Source organism: Gavia stellata, chromosome 16 (genome assembly GCF_030936135.1).
Source record: "Gavia stellata isolate bGavSte3 chromosome 16, bGavSte3.hap2, whole genome shotgun sequence".
NCBI lineage: Eukaryota > Metazoa > Chordata > Aves > Gaviiformes > Gaviidae > Gavia > Gavia stellata.
This window is the reverse complement of record NC_082609.1, coordinates 13,217,243-13,243,301: the sequence shown is the minus strand read 5'-3', so window position 1 is coordinate 13,243,301 and position 26,059 is coordinate 13,217,243. Positions and strand designations below refer to the sequence as shown.

At 38.6% G+C, this 26,059-nt stretch overlaps 1 protein-coding gene across 1 annotated transcript in view; it reads right to left on the bottom strand.

The window, feature by feature from the left end:
- Nucleotides 1-25,774, bottom strand: part of TTC1 (tetratricopeptide repeat domain 1) — a 33,515-nt gene extending 7,741 nt beyond the window's left edge. Inside the window, exons 1-7 of the mRNA XM_059825412.1 lie at nucleotides 25,753-25,774; nucleotides 24,827-25,159; nucleotides 13,175-13,235; nucleotides 11,195-11,307; nucleotides 9,141-9,177; nucleotides 7,235-7,383; nucleotides 907-961 (exon numbers count right to left, since the gene is read on the bottom strand). Of these exons, the coding sequence (XP_059681395.1) occupies nucleotides 907-961; nucleotides 7,235-7,383; nucleotides 9,141-9,177; nucleotides 11,195-11,307; nucleotides 13,175-13,235; nucleotides 24,827-25,150 (739 nt within the window). The 5' untranslated portion in view covers nucleotides 25,151-25,159; nucleotides 25,753-25,774. The remainder of the gene's footprint in view (nucleotides 1-906; nucleotides 962-7,234; nucleotides 7,384-9,140; nucleotides 9,178-11,194; nucleotides 11,308-13,174; nucleotides 13,236-24,826; nucleotides 25,160-25,752) is intronic.
- Between the last annotated feature and the right edge of the window lie 285 nt (nucleotides 25,775-26,059).

The window sequence follows — 26,059 nt, the reverse complement described above, 5'->3', positions numbered from 1 at the left end:
TTAGTTTAACCATAACACTATGAGTGGTGCAAGGAAGTGCTTTATACTTAATATTACACATGAAAACCAATCTTGCTTGGGCAATCTTATTTAAGTAGTTATCCTTTTGAAATACATCAAACCAGTTAAGATATTATCCAAGCAATACCATATAACACGATGATGGTGGCACATACATTCAAATGAGTTACATTAATTAAAATCTCTTTTCTACAAACAAGTAGAGTCAATAGTGTCCTTTGGTATAGAATTGTAAAAAGTCTAGAGACAATGAGCGACGCAGTTAGGAAATCTAATTCCGCTCCTAGCAAGGCCAGATGCCTGTTTGTAACACTAGGTAGGTCTAATTCGGCCTCTACACAAACAGAACTGAAATACTATGTAAATCAAGGTAAACGTGAAGACTTGGAGGTCTATAGGTTGGAAGTGCTACAAAAAGAACCAGATTTACTTCCTCAGACACAAGATCAAACATGCTTAGTTATTACAGCTGGTTGACTTTTTACACAAAGGTTTAGTGAAAACCCTGTTTTATCCCTTTCATGGGAATGTTTCCTTTGAAGGTTTACTTGCAGAGAGAAAGAGCAGAGCAGTTGGTCTCTTTCAAACCATTTTCCCCTGCTTTTACATGCACCAATATTAAATTGTTTTAGAAGGTCTTGAGTATTTCTTTCTTTAACTAATAGCCTTTTCTGTATGGGAGAATTATTTGGCTGGAACTTACTGTAAGTGAAACCAAGCAATAGAGAACTACGAAGAAATCAGGAGTTTTGTTTAACACAGAACAAGCATTTCCTTTAAGATTTACCTTCTTTAAATTTTATACAAGAGATTCTACTCATGCCTTTTTATTTTTCTAGTAGACTATAAAGATTATTATGCAAGTTATATGTACATGCTACTTACCTAACATTTCTTTCTTTAATTTTTCATTCCGCTCTTCAATTTGTCTAGGTAATCGCTGTGGAGAGAGATAAAAATTGGAATCAGACCCATGCTTTCAATAATACCGTAGGTTAAGCTCACGGAATTTTCATACACATACCCAGGATACACTGTTTATGACTTAAAAGGAATCCTTATGTCAAAGCACACTTTCATCTTATTTTGGAAACCCCTAATTCATCCTGTGACATCAGTTCACATAAACAGTAAGTTGTAACTTGTAAATGCAGGTTTCACACAGGCATACATTTTTACCGCTGAAAAACAGATCTGATCTGTGCTTGGGATTTTAACTGAAAAGCATATGGAATTTAAGAGACTTACAATTAAAGTATATTTTAGCCCTATCTCCTCTGCTGTGTGCATTAAATTTGGTAAGAGAGGCTGGAGGAAATAAGCAAGCACAGCATTTGACTTCTGAACATAAACGCAGGTGTAATGAGGAAAACATCCATAAAGGCAGCTCTCAGTGGCATCACGCTCCAGGGAAATCCGCACTGTGAAAACACGAAGATCTTCTAAAAACAAATAATTTATCAGAAGCTCACTAAATTAACTGTCTATGAACATAGTCAGGACATAGTTTAATGAGCAGCATCGTACTACACAATGTATGGTATAGCTCTAAGGAGGACACGGTACTACAAATGAAGGCCTTGATTTGGCAATTGATCATGGGGAGGGAACTCCCACAGTTCATCCTGAGCAAGATACTAGTCCAAGTAACAGTTCATCAGTGTGCTTCTTCCCTTCTTAGAACTGGCACCAGTGTTAAAATCTGTTGCATCATCACAAACAAACTTATCACATGTTTCTAATGAGCATTATGTAATTGCATGGTCTATGCATTCCTAATGATTTGAGATTCCCATTTATGCCTAAAACAGCTGTGACACATCTCCCATCCTTACACAGTACTGGTGTTTTGCTATATGATTGTAATGATAATTTTTAATTAGAACTTTATATTCACTACAACTAAATTTACCATTGTATCATTTAAATTTTGCATTTTCTATATACCGGTTAAATACAATACTAAACCAAAATATACTACGAATGAGAGTCACTGTTTATACATATTTTTCATATTTTTCAGAAGTACTATTTCAAACTTTTTTACTATGCTTATTACTGTATAATTCTGGCAGTTCAACATGCAATTATATGCATAACTATGCTGTCTCTTCTTGTGGAAGTCATAGCAAATAAGACAAACCTGCTGTAATGGTGCTATCAGTAAGGACACTATGGTACCAGGTGTGGAATTCACTCCTGATACACTTCCCTTGTGATAATTGGCTTCTCAACATAGTTAAAGAATTCATTTCCTAATCTCATTCCTTCCTGTCATTTACAGCTCCAGTCATCATGGATAAGTTTGTCATCCTGATATCATTGCCACAGTGAAAAAAGACATTCACGTCAAGAAAAAGCCCATTGACAAGGCTGCCTAACTCTTCCTCTCCTCTTCAATGCAGGATACACTGGTGAACACAGGCAAATACAGTTCATTTTCTATAGTGATGGGGAAGAGAGGTGGTACACCCCAGGAAAAAAAGCAAAAAAAAAAATCAACAGAAAAACAAGTACTAAGGAATAGAATGCAGATATACATGGCTAAGCTTGAAACCAGCCCAGGCCCAGCATCACCACCAGTGAGCCAGATCTAATTAGCCCAGTCAGACCTCATCTGACTCCTGCTGACCCAGAGGGGCTTATTAAGTTGGGTGCAGATCTGGACCTAAGCTGTCTGCATGAAAACATGTGTGGATATCCCCAGGCTCTAAATTCAGTTTGCATTGTGGCTGTGAGATTTGCTGAATCTTGGACGAGTTTGGCATATATCATGTGTCTCTCACATCTGGACATTAGGCTTTAGCAGGAAATTAAGACACAAATCCTTGATCTGAAATACATACTCCATGTTTTGTCTGTCTGAATACTACTATTCCAAAGACTCAGCATTTCTCACTCCAGAAATTTATTTGCAAGGTTAGTTATCTATAGAAAGGTGTCCGTAAGGACAGCTATTTATCTGGTGTCTATGATACTTATTTCAAAGTACAGCTTCTTTTGGTAAATAAGTTTATCTGGCCTGCCAATCCCTCAAAAACTGTGTTGAAGGTAAAATTCACACAACACTGCTAAAAACAAAACCTAAATATTGATACCATATAATTAAACACTTTCTGGGAAAGCATCAATAGGGATTATTTGACCACAAAACATTATAATGTCAAACTGTTTAATTTGGCATTGAAGATGTCAAAAGTAACTGAAGTGTATGACACTAGGATTTAAATCAAAACACTAGCACTGTACTCCTGAAATATAAACAGTACTTAAATTTTAGAGCAGCTACCAAATCAGGAATCAAAGCAAAGAACTACTGCATATTTAATATCTTTAAACTGTCATTTAACAAGATCACGACATTCCCTAAAGCAGTATGTGAAATATTTTCTATACACAGGAAGGAGAAAGATTTGCTCTAACAGTGAATGAAGCTAATTTGCAGATTCTCTTGATGCATCATTTTCATCAACAGTGAGGGGAAAAAACATGCTGCGATATTTCTGCAAAGAGCAATGCACTTTACCTCACAATAAAGGAAAGTTTCTTAGTCTCCTACATATTAGATATGTTAACTACATATGTGGAGTCAACATTACAGCTGGAATTGGTTTTTTTATTATGAAATTTAGAGATTTATTATGAATATTTTAAAAAGTGTCAGTATTTCCTTAACAATTTTTCAAGAGGGGAGTTTTAAGCTTCAATCTCAAAAGGAAAGTTTCTTAGTCTCCTACATATTAGATATGTTAACTACATATGTGGAGTCAACATTACAGCTGGAATTGGTTTTTTTATTATGAAATTTAGAGATTTATTATGAATATTTTAAAAAGTGTCAGTATTTCCTTAACAATTTTTCAAGAGGGGAGTTTTAAGCTTCAATCTCAAAAGATTGCTTCTACCCTGAAACTTGACAAAGAATGGGACCAACACAGGGCAGAATGTCCTAAATCCCACTGCAGTGTAAATTGAGGGTACTTTGTACAAAGTGTTCTGCACCACATGTGAGCCTAAAGCCTCTGCCTAGTAAAATGAGGTCAAGGAGCGTAACAGTCAACCTCTGTACTTCCCAGCTACAAAAATTAAGAATAAATTACTGATCGTTCTAAAACATTCCTGAAAGATGGCCAGGAAGAACAGCAGCACTGTTTATGATTCTCTTCTAGCCCTGATCTCCAGTGGTTATTGAGCAAGGGCTCTTTTGTGAGATTATTAGAGGCATACTCACTGAAAGAAAACTGTGGCTTTGCGAGAGGTATATACTTTCAGGGGGTTCCAGTCAGCCAAAATATATGTATTTTAAACTCCTTACATTTTGTACCAACTACTGGTAGTGTTCCCAACTCAATCTGTGGAGTCCTGACTGGTGGTTCATAACAACCTGTCTGATCTTCACAGTTGTTCTTTGTATGATAAACTGCTAAAATGCACTCCATCTACACTAATACTATTTTACCAAGTAACTGGCTAGATAACGCTAGGCCTCTCTCTGGAGCTAGTCTAATGCTAAAAGACTACAAGCTACAGAAAATAAACCCCATCGTTTCCTTTAGATATGTCAGCAGACTCCTTGGCTGATTTCCTGGATCAAATAAGCCATAGTCTCAGCTAGGAGACTATAAACAAGGCCAACACAAATACTCTTTTCTAGACTGTGATTGACCCATCACATTCACTACCCATGCAGTAATGATGTTTGACAAGCTTGTCATTTATTAAGCCATTGCCAAGAGCTAGGTGATAAAGTGCTCTCCTGCTCTGAACCAGATGCATGCAACAAGCATCAGGGGGTTGTTTCACAGTACAGTAAACTGACCTTGTCAGTGGGTGCTGCCAAAGGGGATGGCCCCAATTCCTGCCCTGCCTTGACCACATCTTTCTCACTAGCATTTGCAGTAGGACTTGTCTGACTGCAAAAAGCCAAGGCAATATAAAAGTATTTACTTTGGGGCTTTTTGGTTGCTGGCTTTTTTTGGTTGCTTGTTGCTGTTTTTCCCTTTAGCTGAGTTAGTTGTCTGCCAGACTCATATATAGAACCAGCCAGCCCCTAGGGTGGGACATGAGCTGGTACCAGTGCTAGCACAAGCAAAGCAACTGGACAGCTTTCTAAGCAGCAGGCAGTTAGTAGATCAGTTTAGCTGTTTTGTGAAACCATACCATTATAGCAATTACACAATTAAGCAGAATATTTTTCTGCCATCAGTGCAACTGATCCAGTCCCAAAGGAAGTAATTTCAGGCAAGGCTTCTTGTCTAATGCTATAAAAGCAGTTTCTAATCTGTCACTTACAATACTATAATATAGGGAAAGAAGGGGGGAAATCACTACTAATGATTTATTTTCCCATATGAAGACTTAAAACAGTTAAACCTAAGCCTTTCCAAAATATTTCTGCATTGACATATTCAACATGGTTTTAGAGATAATTTTGCAGGTGAAGCAAATAATTTTTTTTCTTTATGGGGCAGAATGCGTTGCAGGTTCACCGATGTGAAATTGAACTAAAATAATTACGCCCTTTGAAAATTTAACCAGATATAAATAGTCAGGTATTGGCATACGGATTTGGGTGCCCAACTAAGAATTAGGTTTTAAAATTGCATCCATTTACCTTAAAATGGAAGTAAAGAATAGTTTGGCTGTGGTTTTCCCTGCAGAGGATGGTCAGCTCTTTCCAGGCTCTCTGGTGCTTGCAAACCACTCACCTACCATGACCTGAAGGTCCCACTTTGATAAAAACTGACCACCACTGTACTTTTTATAGTGGCCACCTTTCATTAGCGCATGTTCCTTCAAAACCACAGGCTGTCTGGCCACATCTTTGCCACATTTGTCCTTTCAACACAGCCTTCATAACTTCTTTTCAAAAATAAGAACAGCAAGCAGCCTGCAAGAGGAGCTTTCTGCAAAAAATAAATTCCCCTTCCTGCTACCCTTGTGAAAAGACCCTCTGAAATTGTCAAATCCACAGCTATTTTCCACACTGAGCATTAACATACTAAATATCACTAGAAGAATCACTTCCTGCTGGTATTTTACAGAAAGAGTTACTTAAAACCTCAAATCAGCAGGCTGTGGCAGTGACTTTAAATGCCCATTGAGTAGGGATTATTTACATGTTAGATCCAGGTTTCAGGAAGTGCTAGGGGTTTACCTTTTTTCATCCAAGCTGACACATCCTAAAGGCCAAGGAAACTTTTAAAGCACTTCCTTACACTTACAGAGATATGGCAAAGATCTGCAAGAAAAGTTTAATCCTGAAGTATTTGTAATTTGATTGAAAGTGGACATTGGAACACAGTACTAAGCTACAGAATTGTCTTTTTTTTTAGAACAAAGAAAGTAACCAAATCAGGAGGGAGTGCTGTTTGCAACCACAAGGTGCCTTTTCCTTCAAGTGAAAGGCTAAGTTTTTGAAGATTAATAGCAGACTTCAGTCACTATTAGTAAAATAACTCACAGTGGCCAATATACACACAAGGCATAGCAAAGAACAAGAACAGAAAACAGCTGAATCAAGAAACAAAAATACCAACGTTTTGAAGTAGATACAAACAGAGATACAGACTGATAGAATCCTTTCCCTTTGCCATTCTCAAAGCTATATAATCAAGTAAAAAAAAAGTAATTATAATTATGCCACAAAGGCATTCGACTGCAAATTTACCAATCGGAAAAATAATTCTACTGAAAGAAAACCAGACTCCCACTAATTAAATAGCTAGCAAGAACTGTATTATAGGGTGCTTGTATTCTGATCTCCAAATTGCAGATCTGTATTGAAATGATGGCTACTAAAATGCAGCAGTGGTTCAGGCAACCTTTTCTAGGACATGCATAAATACAATTCACAGCCTCAATCAGAAAACTAGAACAAAGTGTGTGTGTGTGCACACCCATGTGCTGTTCAACAGCTAAACATGTAACTACATGCTTACAGCCCGGAACACACATTTACTTTCACTCATTTTACAAAGGTAAGAAGAGGAGTATGCTTTATGGACCTGAGACTTGTCATGGAAGTTGTGGCAGTTCATGTAATCTTCCGTACACGAAACCAGATGAGAAAACCCCTACCCTTTCAGACTCAAAAAAAAAAAAGTTATCACTACGGCATATGAAGCTGCTTGAATAAACAGCATTGAATATTTAGAATAGGAAAGAAAAGACCTTGGTTTAAAGTTAGGCCAAAGTATACTAAAAGGCTTACCATGCAAGCTTCTCTGGCTTGATGAACTGATGGGTCTTTTTCTAGGACTGCCTTATAATCTTCCAGCGCTTCATCTAGTTTTTCTGTTTTTTCATATAGTTCTGCTCTCCTCAGCAAAGCTCTAATATAGTTAGGATCTAATTCCACTGCTAGAAGACAAAAACAAAGCACAGTATTTTACTTGAAACACTTCTACACCTCTCGAATGAATTCTTAAGTGTGTATTAAATTCTTAATAGTTATCTTTACAATGTAGCTTAGAATCAAGCAGAGTCACAGTTTAAAAGCTGTCATAATTCAGAACAGCATACATGTGCCTGTGAAAGTCTAATGCAAATGATCATATTTCATTTAATGTCTACAATCTATCACAGATAGAAGTGATTTATAATGCACAAACACTTAATTTTCTAATACTATAGATGCAGAGATTCTAAGTGTCAGTTCAGAAATTTTAAGGACCTGTAAGATGCTTTTCAGCTTTTGTGTATTTAGTAAGTGTATATTATTAGATTACAGCTAAAGTTAAATATACCTAAAGATAAACATAGCAGGGAAAATAAGCATTTCCCTGCTTAACTCGGTTCAAGTTGAGACAAACTCCAGGAGAACTACTGGTGTTCTTCTGAATTTAATATCAAACAGTCAAAATTGGGTTGGGAATCCACAGTTATATTAGCTCTACAAGTTAGCAGAGGGGCATACTGACTGAATTTAAGCTTTTCCTCTCTTTATTCCCTTGGCAGCCATGACCATGTTTACAGATGCAGTTAAGACTGAATGCTAAACTTAACAGTAACCTGCAAATGGTAATTTTGCAGGAATTTCTTCATCCATTTTTCATCATAGAAAGAGGGAGTATGAAAGACCACCCATTTTATAATTACTAACCTATTAAAATGGTTCTCAGAACAATTAAATCTAGGATTATCTAGCTAAATATTCTAGCTTATTTCTGGAAGGACAAAGACAATGCTACAGTCAGCAAGTTGCAGGTTAGTGTGAATTGCTCTGCTGTGCTCTAAGTGTTGCATTGCAGTTTGTAAGCCAAGTCCCTGGGGAGTGTCAAGCGATGGTAGGTTTAAGTCTCACTGCTGCAAAGCAGACCAATACCCTTTCAGCCACTACAAAATTAGCAGAAGTGTTTTTCAAAATGCACCACCACCAAACAAAGGCAAACCCCCAAAGTGACAGAGGCCAGCTAGAATTTGTTACCTTCAAGAATACTTTTAGCATGTACAAACTCATATTTACTGTACAAGCAGTACTGGCATGCAGCCATTGGATTAGTTTTCTGATTTGTAATTTGGACTTTTTTCCCCAGCTGTCATGGGGAGTTTAACAAATACTCAAGCATGGGTGAGTGGGTGGAAGCAATAAAGCAATGCACAGCTGAAATGATTTCACCAGAAGTTGCAGAGAGAAAACTATGCAGGACAATAACGGGAGAGCGTAAGCTCTTGTGACAAAGCAAAAGCCTTGCATAAAAGGGACTTGATAATGCTTTTAACTCCATAAAGCCTCACAGTTCTTTGGAATCTGGGATTAAACCAAGATTTGGGGGGGAATGGCAGGTGGAAGTGGGTTTAAAATAGTAGGTGTAAGGAAACAGCTTCCATAATAAAAAGACTTCCCTATTAAAAAAGTACAAACAGCAGCCTTACTGGCACAAGAGAATAGAAAGTAAATTATTCCAGACAGGAGAAGTTTGACAGACATTTTACAAAATAATTAATATAAATAATATAAATAATTCTAGATTCGGGTGTCTTCCACCACAGCTTTTCTATAAATTCTTTAAAGACCCTTATGCCCAAAATTACAGCTCTGCAGTAAGGCACTAACTGGCATAATTTATGTACGAAAGATCTGGCACAAGAGCAGCACGCAGAAGAAAAAGTCATACCTTTGCTGCAGTCACTTAGGGCAGCTTCCGTCTTGTCCTAGAACACAAAATAATTTTCTTATCTATAAGTCATATTTCTTGGGAAACAGATTATTTACAATTGCAAGCAAAAAGGTTTGTCTGGCATTCCAAGGAACTAGGATGTTCATGTAATCAAGGCTTTTCATACCGTTGCTTCTGATGTAAAGCTCTTTACCAGTGACTAGCTTCCTCTCTGTGAAGGCTGCCAGTGTTCAAATTGCACGGCTGCCCCACTAATGGGTCTGCACTGAACAGCCAGCAGCAAGCTACAGTCAAAAGGCTGAGTCACATCTGCAGGCCTTGGCTTAACCCAGCTACAGCTTTTCTACCTTTGTCAAATAATTAAGGGGTTGGAATAGACGGTTCCCAAGACTCCCAGATAAATTCTTGTCTGTACGAGCTAAGACATTTGGAAAGCAGATACTGCCTTTAGCACTAATACAGTTTTCTCTACAAGGGACAATGCATGAGAGTTCCAGAAGTGGCAGGGACAAGATTTTAGTCCACCCAGACAACCATAGTTAGAAGATGAGAGCCAGGCAATCCGCTTATAATGAAACAAGAAAAAAAACCCAAAAGAGCTGAGACAGAGATCCTATTTTCATTCAAACTCAAAGGGCTTAAAAAAAAAAAAATAAAAAATCAGGCTGTTCTGTACTTGTATTGTTGATCTAAGTAGCAGTAATCTTTCTACACCCAAGGAACTATTTTCCCCTCCATAAAACAGAAGCTGTCTCACAGAAGAATGCCTCACAAGCTTTTTTTGTAGTGCAAAGCAAATGGGTGCAGCAGGTATGGAAGAACAAACTTAATGGGGAAGTTATTAATAATATTAATTTATTTTCAGAGTAATGTATTGGTCTGTCAGGTTCCACTGATCTATACTGGTGAGATACACTAGTTTGTGCACAGCTCTTCTACCATCTTGGGCTCCTTTGGGGACTATTGGATTAGTTTCCCAGTGGTATGAACAGTTAACATCTGCATTATGAGGAGGTTTTTCAGTTTATAGCTTTCATATTTGAAAGGTTCCAGCATCTGTTATTACACATTTTATTAATTTTTAACTTGTCTGCCCACACAATTCAGTATCCCAACAGTGAATTAGATAATTCTAGCCAAACAAGAATATTCTATGCTGAGGAAGAATTTATTTATTTACACCTATTTACATTTCTAAACAGAGCTGCATCTGTCTCAATACTGGAGGAAAACTGCAAGAAAGTTCCCTTTGCAGGAAGGTAAACTGAGGATAGGAGTTACTGTGCTATTTTTCTATAATAATTTAATCTTAAAAACAAAGGCAAAAATAGGGAGTAATTTCCCCAGAATTTTTAGTATGTCCTCTTTCTAAAGAAGTGAAAGTTTCTGTTCAGACAGATTGTGTTCTATGCCTTCCATGCTACCTAACTGGATTGCTGATTCTTGGTAACATCTGAGCACCTGTCCCTCATCAAGGAATAGAAAACACAAGAGAGCTGTAGCCATTCTACCCAGACTGTGCCCTACTATATAGGTCTGTCCTACTATATAGCAACTGTGTAGGAAGCAGACTAACTGAATCGATAAAGCCATAGTTAGGAAGTCCTGCTTATGCCTCAAAGCATTTGAGCCAATTAAATGAAGACAAGTGTATGACAATCCAGGCTTTTAGAAAAAACACTTAACTAGCTACAATTCTAAACAATCTAATACATTGTATGCATATACTAAACATGCTTAAAGACATCTGTTCCACATGAACTTTGAATTTCATTAAAACAGACAGCATGAAAGAAAAATCATTGTTTTAAATATAATGCAGCAGAGCAACTTTGAACAGCTGTTCCAATTGCAGCTTCCAGGTTTGTATTCATCCTCAGAAAAACCAAGCGTACCAGCATTTCTACTGGGAGCATGAGAGACTGGGCAAGCAGCTAAACCTGCAAACAGCATTATTCCTTTGCCCTCCTTTATGCACTTCTAATGACTTCATTATTGCATTTGTCGTATAATCAATACATGGTGTTTCATAAAACAAAAAGAATATTCACCTGTTTCATTTTTGCAGCAGCTCTGTTTGAAAACAAAACAGCCCTATCTTTTTGGAAACAGGCTGGACAAATCTGCAGAGCCTTCGTGTAAGAGTCTTCTGCCTCTCCATAGTCTGCAGACGCAATAGAAAAAAAACCAAAACAGACCATTTATTTCAAATGCCAGTACAGTCAGTGAACCACACGGCTAAGATTTCTTTGGAAACAATTCTCAACATATGATGCAATATTAAACCAGAATCAGTAGCTGCTCTCAAAGTGCATTACTAAGTAGAACATAGATCAATGACAATTAATTATTTTAAAATCAACACCCTTGTAAAAGCAGAAATATAGTCCTGAGCTTAATGTAAGAAGTGCAGCATGATGTGCATATAATTCTCATCCCTGAAATTATTTCATTTTATTTAAGTACCAGCCTTAGAGGTAGAGTCTCTTTAGATTAAGCATATCCTTGATCTGAAAGGAAGCATGTGCTAAACATGTCACTGCACTGATACCTGTTCAAAGCAGCTACGGAGATATTTTATTTGCCACATCATCTTCAATGACTGACTTAAAGGTCAGTCACCACAAACCCATTATCACCCAAAGGTCATCTGTCATCAAGTCTGGTCTAAAGCAAGGACCAGGGGTAAACCACATGGGATTATCAAGTTATTCATTTTCTAATAAAGGTAGAGTCAAGAGTGAAAAGGCCCTATACTGACTCTGAACAATGCCCTGACAGCTGACAAGCACATTGTCCTCAAAACACAGCAATTCTTTCTGTGCACATTAGCTGGTGACCATCCAGGTGCTTAGAAGGTTGTATATTCCTGATTAGTAAGCACTTTGGCAGGCACAGACCCACTGAAAAGATCTGCCAAAGAATTTGTCAAGAAGAGGCTATGGATGAGACTTCTTAAGATGATTCAGCCAACATTACAGGCTTGCTGCTTTCATGGTCCAAGCAGTTCACTTCTGTCTGCTCCGATGCTTGCCTGAATTGGTAAATCATTCCCCAGGAATCTTGCTCTCTTAGCACACAGTAAGAGACCTCCAACAGGAAGGCCACTGTCTCGTTATCCGGGTATACTTCTGGGAAGGGGAAGTTACTTGTTTGTGTCCCTGCTGACTGAGGAAAGTATGAACCTACATGTACTGGTTTCTTTGTGAATCCTCTAGCCACCAGAATGTTAAATGAAAGGTAAGTGTCAAAATCACTTGCCCCTTTATGTTTTTTAATTAAAAGCATTGGTACAGTTATTTATTACTGACCTCAACCCTGTTGTTATGTGTTAACTATGTTCAGAACATGTCCAGTTCTGGCATAAGCTAGAAATTTACATACCTCTAGATTTTTTTTAATATATGCATGTGTGTGTACGTCTACATTTCTCTCTATATACACACATACACACGTGTGTACATCTGTATATACACATACACACATATGTAAATACATGTATATATGTATATAGATGTACATATACATGTGTGTATATGTATATATAGATGTCTCTCTATATACATACACACACACATAAATAAAACATATAACAGACAGTCAGTGGATAAAAAGAAACATGCAAATGTACAAAGGTATGAGAGAGCTTCTGAGCCACTGAGTCCTGCATCAATTCCAAGCACATGCATTAGCAAAATTCAGAGCCTAGTGGAAGCCTTTTTGATTAGTAAAAGAAACCCTGGCACTTGGAAGGCAGTCAATTCTGCATCATGTTCTTGGATTTAAACACTTAGCTTTCATGAGAATCCTGCTTTAGTAATCCAAGTCTTTGTGATTTAAACTTAACTCTTAAGGAGGTCTGCTATCTCTTTCTGTTCTCTAGAGCTGGGTGAAAAATTATATAGATGATAAATTTGAACAATGATAGGTGTGAGATCTTCCTATGGGCTCTCTGCAACGTCACCATGATGGCTAAGTATTAATTTAAGATTCTCTAACATCCATATCGTGTTAAAAGATTATCAACCCACCTCCTTTCTTGAACTGCTCATTTCCTTTCTCCTTCAGCGTTGTGCTCTCCTTTCTTCTTTTCTACAAAAGAAAAGACAATGTCTCAAAGTATTTAATTGAAATGAACAAGTAGGTCAGCTGCAGTTCCAAATAAAGTATAAATGGAAATCAGAATAAAACATAACCTGAAGAATTTTAACTAATACCAAGATCCCTTGCTTGTAGTCATTGTGACATGATATACTTTATACATCCATGAAACACTGGAGTATAACAACAAGGCAATTAAAGAGCTTCAGTTCATGGACAACAGTATGCAGAAAGAGCATTCATAGTGAACTACATGGTTTAAACTAATACGTTAGCTTTTTAGCTGGCTGTTTGCTTCTCCTTTCCAACTCAGTTTAATTCAATCAGTGCAGGTCAACTATGCAGAATATATTTTAGATGTAATGGCTCAGAAGTTTTGCTTGAAATAATTCCACCTCAGAAATTCATAGTTACTTTCAGAGATGTACAAAGCATGTTGAGCTGACTGCATTAGAAACAGGTCCATGGATAATACTGCCCTGAAAGATTTCTTATGCAGAGAGTGACGAAACCATCAGACCCAGAGACAGGAAGATTGTTCTGTAATACAGTGAAAATTGCACATGCTGAGCAGAGTTGTGTTTTCAACCATGAATATCTTAACAGTACTCTTGGCACAAGTGAAGTTGACATGAATGCTCTTAGCCTCTGACACAGAAAACACAGGATGTCATCAAGCCATCTCTTCAATCTATTTACAATGGAAGTCTTTCACATGCAGACATACCTCACACAAGTAAAAACAAAGCAGTGTAAGACAGACAGTAACATCAAGAAGCAATGCTCATGTTCATGAATCATTTTATGGTAGAAAAATTATCATCTGGCCACTGATTTTGCCCCCAACACACATGCATACACAAAGGATTTAAATCAAGGTGTCTATAAATTACAGATCATTGAGCAATTAAAAAGCCAAGAGTAGGAAAAGGAGCAGTCTCCTTTCCTGCAGATTGTGTAAACCAAGGATTAATGCAATTATCAATATCGCACAGAACATCTCCTTGGAAACAGCTAAATATAGTACTCTTCGTGGAGCGCTGCACCATCTCACAGCTATGCCAAGTAGCTGACAAACAATACAAAATCAGAGGTTCTCTCCTCTTGCTTTTATTGGTTTTGGAAAGTAATTCATCTGACCACTGTCACCATCTTAGTAATAACAGATCACAATGCTCTGAAAACTAGGCTCAGGGGAACGGCATTCAGTTGTGACACACAAAATGACACAGTGAAATACCATCTGACTCTTTCAATACATGCCTAGATCACTAATTTTTTTCCTATCACCTATTAAGTAAGTTTTCTAATAGTCACTGCTCCTCACATTTAAAAAAAACAAACAAAACATAGGTCAGACAAAACATGCACCACTATTTAGAAATTGGCTTTCCTCCAGGGTGGACTGACAAACCTACACAAGTCCTTCCACAATGTCACTTGCACCAATGTACACAAGCTAGTTAGTGCTTTCTAAATTAAGCATACAAACAAATTTAAGCACTTAAGGCACAAGCTGCATTAAAAGCACAAATTCTTTGTATATATGTAGGATTCCGCTGTTCAGCACAGGGAGTATTTAACTGCATTTGAAAGCTGTACCCAAACTTTCGAAGTGCCAGACAGAAGAGCTCCAGCAAGGTCACTACCACAAGCACAGTGGCAGTGCCCTCCACACAAAGAAATTTTAAAAACATCTTGAATGTGTATAGAGTGAAAGTTAGCACAACAGAAGTAATTTTCATACCAGTGAACAAAGCAGCCAGATTTGAGCACAGAACAGGTTTGGAGATGATGATCCTACTGGAAAACATGAAAGATGTACATAGACAACTCTCATTCAAGAAAAGAAATGCTCGAAACACTAGCCCTACTGACTTTATTGCTCATGACCTATTTAGAACTGGCCTTTAAGTGCCATTAACTGATTCACTGTTCCGTAAGGTAGAGTTACAACTCTACGATAATGAAAGAATTTTTTTCATATAAAATGAGAACTACAGCATGGTCACAGTACTCCTGATGCAGAAACGCTAAAATAAAGGAATACTGAATGAAAACCTTTACCTGTATTATCATTATTTTGTTTCATTTTATTAAAATTATTACAAAATATTACATGTTAAGAATTAAATACTAATATAAAAAGTGATTTGCAGCAAGAAGGCTTCAGGAGAATAAGCTTTATATTTAGGGGAAAAAAAAAAAGGAATAAAAAAATTCTTCAGTTGTGGGATTCCTTCTCAGATAGCCAAGAGGATTGTGACCTAGAGTCTCAAAAGCACAGAAGAAAGACCAAGGTGGCTGTATGGCCACGTTCACTGGGAAAACATGGGCAGAAGAAAGTTCTGAGCAACTGAAGAGTTTAAGGACTGTCACACTGGAAAGCTGATGATTCATCTAACTCTCATCCTCCAAAAGCCTGCTCCTTGGTACGCCCTCTTGCCTGTGAATCAAACTGCACAAACTTGAAGGAAAGACGACTATTAGTCACATAACTGTTAGAGACATACAAATGTCAGTGACGGTCTTGCGGTCACTTCTGACTATTTGACCAGAAAAGGTGTAGTCTAAGCATGTTTCAGAAGCCAGTAGCATTGTTAAGAACACCGTATATGGTTTTGCTGCTTACTCAGCCCCTTGGAAAGCAGCAATGCGAGCAATGCAGTCCTGGTTCAAAACCAGCATTGCTGTTATAGCTTGACGAACGTTTTCAAGATATCCCTGTATTACGGGTTTCAGGCTGTCCCGTAAGTTCCAAACTGTACAAGTTTTCACAGTATTTTTCAAAAAGGTAAAGTCTATAAGGTACCTCACGCATCATTCTGGCTTTGCATTTGCAGTATGACCCATAAGCAATACATAGTAGCAGACTATCCCTAAAGCAAATACCTCTGCCTTTTCCACAAAATGTAAAAGTGTATGTATTGGCACGTCACACCCTAAACGCACTGCCCTCTAAAGCACGCTATGTATTTGTGAAATAAGTAAGTCATTTATTCCTCCATATATACATTTCTTTAACAGAAAATCCTAACACAAAACCGGTGGAAAGTCAACTATTTTGGATGAATTTACATTTAACCTGAAATGACTGCTCCAATTGATGCTGTTCGAATCTGTCTTCTATTAAAATTCAGGTTAAAAAAAAAAAACAAACCATAAACTAAAGCCCTCTTGGAAGACTTAACCTCTTCACTCAGTATGCTGAATTTCCAGCTTTGATGGACAATTGCAAATTGACTGGTCATCAGCTCACTGTGATCGTATCAGCCCAGAGTGAAAAAATTGCAAGTGATTTGTCCTTGGGACAAATTTTGCACAATGTCATTTCAGTGTCCCCACCCACTCATTTTTCAGAAAAAGATTTAAGTAGCTGCAGGGCAGGCTACCCTTTCCTCAACAAGGGAAGTAGGTCAGACTGAACTCCTAGAATGCTCTGCCTAAGGAAAAGATATCTTGACCCACTATGTTCCCTGAGGCTGCTCATATACGACGTTGGGGTTGCACACAACTTCCCCAACTTACACTCTATTATGATTTTCTGCTATTCAAAGTCAGCAAAATCTTAAGGTTTGTTTTTTGCAAATTTTATCAACACAAAGATGACAAATTTCAAGTGGCAGGCATTAGTTTCTGATGTACAAAGTAAAAAAATTCTTTTTTTAAAGACCAGAAGAAATAACTATATTCAACTAGTAATATGATTCTTAAAGGATCTGATTAGAAATGTTTACAGATTTAGCTGCTGAATTACCATCGTCCATATTCTGAAGAAATTAGGATCTTTACATAAACCTGCCTGGCAAGCAAGAGGTGCTGAAGATTATGGCCTGATCTGAAGTAATGAGAAAAGACAGCTTGGCCTTCTGACAATAAAGTACAACAATTCAAAAGAAAGGCCATCAAATACAGACCCTGGACCTCAGCTACTCTGCCAAAAAACTCAGGGTTAAAAATAAAAGCATTAAAGCATTATTCTACTATTAGAGAAGAAAGCAGCCTACCCATTTTCACTGTTTGTTTTGGAAGTAACCAATATAATAGAAGTGCTGGAAGTGAAATCCTTAAATATAGCTGGTGAGAGCTGAAGGATGAACACCCTCAGTTTGCAATGCTTCCAACTATGCTTCTGCTGGCTGTTCCTATGCATTTTATTTGATCAATTGATTTAACTTTGCTAGGGAACTGTTCTTGGCTCCAGTTTTGTCAAGAGCAGCAAATGTGTACTCTCTTCTCTGTAAGGCTATTTATACAGTGTGACAATGCACATCTGCATCTCATATGCCCTTTTGTAAGGTCACCAAGTAGCAGTCAATTTAAAATTACTGGGGTTCAAAGGGTGCACAGAAGCAAGGAATTTAAATAGACAAAAAATATATTTTTCAGCTTCAAATACCAATGCTATTTCTAAGTCATCCATTAGTAGCAATCTGCTTCCCCCTGCAGTTTTGTGAAGCTATTGGTGTATAACGCATTCAAGGATTTGAATTTCAATTTAAGGTTGTAGTCACTCAAAAAAATCCTTTTTCAAATCTTGCTAGAGTTGTCACTTGAAAACTGTGCCAAATCTATCCTGTACACTCAAGAGGTAGAGTAATAAGCATTGCTAGACTCTGGCCGATCTCTGCTCATTGTAACTCCATGGTAAAGATGCATTAGTCTTTCTACTGCCAAATCACTATCTTTTCCTGAAATTCTAAGCAGCACTTCCAGAGACAACAGGTCACATCCATCCTTGACAGTCAGTTTAAGTTAACATGCCAGACTAACTGCGACTATTCCTGAATGACAATATGTGTCATTCAGGCATTCCTGTTCCAGAGGCAACAGCCTCAGGCAGAAAAGTGGAGCTGACCACTTAATGCATCACCACCACAAGTCCAAACCTTTAGTGATAAATAAGCCTGAGTTTTGTAAACCAAAGGTCTCAATTTGACAGTATCAACATCTTCCAGAGAAATGCAAAAACGAATATAAGACTAAAATCAGAGAGCAGCACTGAAAGAAAGATAAAGGTATACTTTTTCACTCTTTCTATTAAACTGCCATTCAGCAAAAGACTTTTTTTAGTTTTAAAATGTAACTCAAAGAACTATAAATGACACAGGGAGATTATAACTCCAGATTTTACCCAGGTTCTTCTCACCAGCACTTGGAATTAATTACCCTAGCAGATATAGATGTACTTCTCAAATGTACTTCCCCAACTTTGATTAACTCAGAAAATATAACAGGATGTTTTGTTCTATTCTGCAAGCCACAAGACAGGGCAGTTTTAGTCTAGCAATCCATCTTTTCCTCCAATTTGACCAAAACAATAGCATATTTAGAATTGGTGCTGTACTGTATACAGGATTCAGGCTATTAAAGTAGGTCATTTGAATAAGGGGATCACCTTTTATTATATTTCACAAGATTGCATTGTGACACATTCAAAACCCAATTGTCTTGCAAGTTTTATTGCCATACAAAATAATTTTGAATGCTGATGAGAATTGTTAACAAAAGATATATTTCTTACTGGTATTTGTCAGTAATTTATGTAGTAAGTTTTACTGCTGTGCAGTCAGTTGCACTGTCTTATGTATTAATAATCTGGGGTTTTTTTGGTCTGACTACAGAATTCTTCCTGGAAAGAGTTCTGAGACCATCTCCAAGTGATCAACACCTGAGGACTGTTCCAAAATATTATTTGCTTTGTTGTATCCTATCTCCCATTGTGTTCCTTAGCTTTTATTTTGTAAATTCTATAGAAAAAACAGTAACTTTGACAGAGTCAAGGTTACTATACTATATGCACAGATGGAACTAGGAAAACGCCAAATGCTGAAATGAATGACTACACCTGAGAAGCCATCTCAGAAGAAATCCCAGATCATTTCTTCAAATCCTGGAAAAGCAAATTGTATACAGAAGCTATAATTTATGGAAGAACAATGGGATCAACCTGAAGCACAGGGAAGAAAGTGTGAGGAGGGGAGCAGTTTAAAGGAAATTTCTTGATTAAGACAATGTTCTCCAACACATCCTAGAACTGCTGGAGAAAACGGGGGGGGGGGGGAAGGAAAAAAAAAAGGACTTTTTACTGTTTAGCCCAGAACTGAAAAAATCTCAGGTATAACTCAAAAATACTATTTCTCAAAGATCAGTTTCACTTAATTCTTACAGAGTTGCTAACGAGATACTAATCAAGAATCTTCTCTACTAGAGCTGTGTTCATTGTCTTGCTGACACATTTCCTACTGTTAAAATAGAAGTTGAGCATGACTACAGCCAGCTGTAGCTCTAATGCACATGCAACAGCCCAAAGAAGGGAACTGCTTTTGAGGAATATTAGATATTTATTCCAGGATCTTACAGCAGCTAGAAAGGAGTGTTCTATATCCAAAATAAGAGCTTACTAGGCCAGGTGCTTAAGTCTTTGCCAGACAAGGCCCAAAGAACAAGACAACATCTGTCATGATGGAAGAGCATGAGAGATTCGGAATCTTGCTGCTGGATAAACTCGTAATTAATGGGTGTCCCTCCAAAAGAGGACTGGGTCAGACTGAAACAATTACTATGTAACAGCTGTTGGGTGTCTTCTGATTAATTCTGCAGACTAGACCAATGTCAAAGCCATCACCGTCAATGACAACTAACCAGAAAAATCTGTTTGTAATGCATCAAAAGCAATTTACTGCTCAGTGCCTCTGCTGAGGCAGCAATCAGCATGCTTTTGAAACAACAACAACAAAAACTTAAACATGATTTTTGTTTCAGGCTGCTTAATTCATAAAAAGCTCAGAGTTGCAAGTCCAGGCAAGTAAAAGGCTCTACGCTACATCTGTTTTTAAGAATACTTCTTGCAGGTTTGTGTCTTAATATCCCTTCAAGTTCTTATTTTGCTTCATTGTGCAGAGAAGACTTCTTATGGTATCGGTACTGTTTCCCTGGAAGTAATTCCTGTTGCTTAAAATTAGAAATCTTACTGTACAGGGCTCTCGAAATATAATGGAGAGAAAATACACAACCGCTTGCTCCTTCACTTTGATCTTTGCAGTAGCTTCTGCATGGATAAGAATTTCTACTCAGTGCTGCTACCATGAAAGCTTGCACATAGGATACACATAAATACACAGAGCAAGGACTAGAATCTGTCTTTGCATCTCCAGAACAAACTGGAGACTTTCTTTTCTACAGGCTAGTTATTGGAGAATATCACTCAAAGGAACTGATCTATTAAAGCTGCTAAAACCTAACAATGGGCTTAGTTTAAAAAAAAAATACCATTAAGGTGTAGCTCCATAAATTTGTTTTGAGCAGGGCTAACATCCAGCTTTCCTTATGACTTGAGCACATAGTTTATGGTTGGTGCTGCAACCACAGTCCACAGGAAGTTTTTCTTATTTAAGCAAGTAGTCTAATTGAAGAAAATCCATCTACCCCTGCATGCCATCACGAGGCTGCCATTTGATGTCTACTTTTACCAGCACTGCCCTTGATCTAAAAATACAGCATTATTTTTCATCTGAATCATTCCCCGTAAGTGGTTCACTGCACATTCACACAGAGAGGTGTGCTAGCACAATGACGGAGGCAGCAGGGGGCTGGGAATAACTGATCAAGGACTGCCTAAGTAGCAAACACAGCACTGCTGCTGAGTGTCTGGTCACAACCTAAACTGTCAAATAAACAAGTTCCGAATATTGCTGCCCCATTTTCTCCAGCTGCAAAAAAAAAAAAAAAAAAAAATCATGCTGCCCTTCTCAAAAACGACCTTTTGAGTAATTGGAAGGAGGTTTAAAATGTTTGAAAAACTCTGAATAAATGGAGGCACAGCAGCTGTTTTCATACCATAACTGCAGTATTTTTTTCTTAAAAGCGACATCATTTAACAGATTCTTTTCACTATCAAAATATACAGAACGTTTCACTTTTACAAATAAAATAAAATTTGCAGCAATCAATTCCAAGCACTATGAGGAAGGTTGGAGTGGCAATTCAGGAGTGACCCACCCCCATGGTTTTACTACACAGAGAATGTAAGGTGATGCAGGGTAAGATCATGCAAATGGGCTACTTCAAGAGTTATAACAACTGCTGTAAGCTTCCAATTCATCTCTAGTTTCTGGATTTCTCAAGCTCTGCTTATAAGATATACCAACAATATTTTGTTAGAGAAAAAAATAGCTATATTTTAAAGACTGCTTATATAATCCACTCAGAAAGCTCTCTATGGAACATAAACCAAGTTCACAATATAAATATTGCCAATCTAATAGTTATGGTGATACTAAGAGATGGAATCCCTCTGTTTCATTAGGTATAATCATAAACCAAGCTGGAAGGCACAATTGCTCAATACCGCTGAAAATAAACCTACAGAAAGATGAGAAGTGCAGCTGTCTCAATACTTTCTTGAAGGAAATCTTTCCAGCTTTAAACAGTTATTATTTTGTACTCCCATAGCACATTTGAACGGAGTTCCACAAAGCTGAATGCAAGTAGTCAACATTCACAATTCTTTTGCTCATTTTACAGAAGGCAAAAAATTGATGTGCAAAATTAAATATTACCTAACAATACAACAGAAACAAGAGCAGCACAAAACCTGAGACACTCAATTTCCAGGCCTGCTTCTCTTTCTAGAGTTTAATTGTATGACATGATTTCCCCCCCAGTTCTTAGCATTTTGTCTATGAAACTCTCAAGCTGCATTCAAGTTACAGGCTGCTGCAGAAGACTCATCATGAGTCATGATGACAATGCTCCTTGTTGTACAAGCAATAAATACAACTAGAAGAAAGGGACTGCTTAGTCTAAACTGGAAAAGACGCAAGGGCAATGTGATAATGTTTTTCCTGTGTAGTGAGTATGTCAAGGAAAGTGATTATTGCCCTCTGCTCAGCACCCAAGAGAATGCATTTGGAGAGTGGCCGGTTTTGGTGTCCCCCTATACAACAAAAAAAAAATAGACTTCCCAGAGGGAGTGCAGTGGAGGACCCCCAAGATGGTCATGACTCTGGCAACCATGATCTAAGCAGACAGCCTAGGAGAACTGAGTTTGTTCAGCCTTAGGAAACAGTGGCTCAGAGGAAACTTCATTGCTTAAGAAAATGGAGACAGACTCTTCCTGGAGGCATGCAGAAAAAGAAGGGCCAATGGTCACAAGCTGCAACAAAGGAAATTCTAATTAAATACAAGGAAAAAGGCTTCTACCATGAGGGTAATTAAACTCTAGAACAGGGGCCCTAAGGGGCTCTGCAGTCTCCAGGCTCTGAAACGTCTGTGTGGCTCTGGACAGGCTGATCTATTTGAGCAGAGGGTTGGACTAGATGACCTCCAGAGGCCCTTTTGGGGCAAAGGATGCACCAGATAACCTCTTGAGATTCCCCCTCCCCCAGTATTACAACTGGCAAGCACCATTATGCCCATTTTACAGATGTCAAAATTGAGAGACGGAGAGCAAGTGATATGAAGTGATTTCCACAAGGTCAAGCATCAGACAAGTGTTACATTAGTCTCATTCCTACTTCAAGGAGATTAAATTCTATGTTCCCCATCTGCACTAGTTCCATATTGCTTTTCCACCTCATGGAACTTCTACATTAACATGATGCTCTGTACTACAGAGGAAAAACTACCTTTTTGTCTTCACTGATGTATTTTGATCAGATATCTCACCCTACCAGCAAGGGAACTATTTGAGCCACAACTTGATTAAATTTCTGTATACTGGTTTGTAACAAACAATTTAGACGTTTGGTTGCCTCTGACATCTTAGGTCTCCATATTTCTGCCCTTCATTCTCTATTTACAGTAGCTGACAGTAAGACCATGGCATAGGCAGGTTACTGCCAAGCCCCTCCCTCTTTCCAACCTTTTTGGGCAATGTATAGCCAGCATTTATTTACTTACACAACACAGACAGGACTAGCCAATAGTTAAGAAAGCATGGTCCAGCTTTACCAAGTCAGTTGAATTAGAAAAGATCAGCCTGCCTGTACAAAAGAGTAATAAGCCCCTATAAATTCACTGAAACATTTGTAATATTTTAAGCACTTTAAAAAAAATTAATTTGGTATGACCCTTCATTTCTTCTTTTTCATCAAATGCCTCATTTTAGTAGTACTTGTACATTACAGTAGTAATTTTTTCTACTGCTCCTGGTGATTTGGGAGTTTCCAGAATAAAAACTATACAGCAATACAATACACTATCTTCCCCTATGAAGTAATGCTTTCCTAAGATGCTGCCTACCTTCTCTTGTCAGCTGCCATTCCTTACTCCACTCTCTCCTTCCCCCATCATAATCAGTTATTCAATGTTACCCATGATCCAAATTGTGCAGCCAGCCTTCCAGTAAGGACTCTATTTCCTTTATTAAAATAAGACCTAATTCATGCCTACAGGACTATAAATAAGGTTTGCTGAAGTCTTCCCTTCACATAAGTTACGATACATCAGAATTCCATCTTTTCCCCGAGTGCCAAAGAACATAGTAGTATTTTTCCTCACTATTTCAATTTTCAGTACAAGTAACTGCTCGTTTGAATAATTTAATGAGATTTTAAGAGGCTGGATCAGTTCTTTGAAACATGATCTGTTCAAGAGGTCAAGCTATATAACTTGTCAAAAATAGAGTTCTCAAAAAAAAAATTACAAGAGCTGTATGTTGGGACATAGATTTTAGTTTAGTATCTTTACTCCTCCACCACTTGCAAACTAAAGTTGAAAAAAATTAGGAAAAAAAATTCCATAAATCAGTAGAAAGCCTTCCATCATTTGGTATAAAAACGTAATTACCAGCAGAAATTCATTGCATTACTCAAGAGAACAGAGTCTAATCCTGAAAGCGATTTAACAAGCTTTCTCAAAGAAGTTAGGAAAGTCCCATCTTTTTTTATAAGTACTCGATGACCGTAGTGTCTTAGAACTCTGAACACTAACTGCTGTCAAGTGACACCACTGACTGTGGGTCAAAAAAAACCTGGTTCACACAGACCTATAGGGGAGTAAAGGTGATTACAGAGGCTGTTGGACCTCCCACCAGACCTATTTCTTTACTCCCCACAACATTACCCAGTTTGTTACCCAAACGTTTTGTCCAATGTAACCACACTGAAAATAAACAAAACCACCCATTTAATGTGTTTTGTTTGTTGAAAGCTTAAGTAACCTATATGGATGCTTTCAATTTTAATCCCAATTAGTTGTATTACATAAACTAGCCTTTCAGATATGAAAACTATCCTGAAACCCGCTCTGAGTTTTGGAAAAGCACCTTGCAGCTAATGAGGTGAAAACAATGAATGCACAGAACTGAATAGCATGAAACAGGGAGAGTTTTGTTCTTATAATCTCTCTCAGTCACAGTAACCTTACACACTGGTGAAAGTAGCCAAAAATCTGCAACGGAATGTGATGATTAAGAAGAGTAAGGAAATCTAATAAAAATATTTGTCACCTAAAAGAAGAAATTAAGAACAGTAAAACTAGACACATAAGAGTTTTAAAGGTCCATTTTCATGCTGGTCGCAGAAGTATGACACTGAAAATATTATCTTTTCATATTCAACATTGGTACTTTGGATTACCTGTTTTTCTTCCTCTGGCATATCTTTCTCTAGTTCTAGTAAGTATTCTTCATCTAATTCTGTCTGCTTCCTTGAGCTATTCTCATCATTCTCTAAGTTCCCTTCATCATCCAGCACAGGTTCTTTTGCCTCAAAGGAGTCGTGACAGTCATGGAAACACTCATCTGCTGTTGTGGGATCTTTGGCTGAAGATGGTGTATATCCACTTTCAATGTTTTTGGGATTCTGTGCATCTTTGGGGCCAGCCTCTGAAGACTTCTGATCAGAAAGCTTTAAGTGATCAAGTAATTCTTCAGGTGGACTTGCATCTTTAAACTCTTCCATGTTAGACTCCTTGGAGGGGTTAAGGTTTTAGAAATGAGAAAGAAATAACCCTCAATAAGCATAATATAAATGCCTTGCCAGCAAACGAATCTATAAAGTATTTAAAAGTACTCTTGACATTACATGAGGGAAACTATTATCCCTCAGGAAAGGGAGCAACTTACACATTCTTATTCTCTGCACTGTACAGCGACATGGGGCCAGTACACTGCTCCCGTAAATAAGTTAATTCACAACCTCAGATTCCCAGGGCCAGCACAGCACTATCCTACAGCTTTTCCTTTGCAATGGGACTGAAGTACACACACTTGCCTACTCACAGGCCTCAGCACGCCCCCGCCCACCCCGGCCCCCTGCGGACTGCGTGCAGCGAGCCCCCCGCCGCCGCTCCAGGTGCCGCCTGCACCGCGCTCCCCTTCAGCCCCGTCACGACCCCCCAGAGCCAGGCCCCAGGCAGCCGTTCCCGGCTCTGCCATCTCAGCTCTACCCCGCCCCCTGAGATAAGGGGCCGGACTGTGGCCAGCGCCCCCCGTGACACCGCCGCCTCCCCCCGGGCCGGGCCGGGCCCACCCCAGGCCACCCTCCCGGCCCCGGGCAGAGACCTGCTCCTTCCCTTCCGGCCGCCGCTCGCCTCCCGCCCCTCACCCTTCACCCCGCAGGTCGCTTCCTGCCTTCGCCAGCCAATAGGAGGAGGCCGCGCACAGGCTGCTGGGATTTGCAGTCTTGCGAGGGCGCGTGACGCACAGCGCGCGCGGGGTTGGGGTGTGTGGCGCGAGAGGGGCGCGGGCTCTCCTCAGGCAGGGGGCGGGTGTGGGCGGTGGCCGCCCTCGGCGGGAGCTGAGAGCTGAGGGAGAGGGAGAGGGAAAGGGAAAGGGAAAGGAGCCTCGCCCTCGGCCTCTTTCTCCCCAA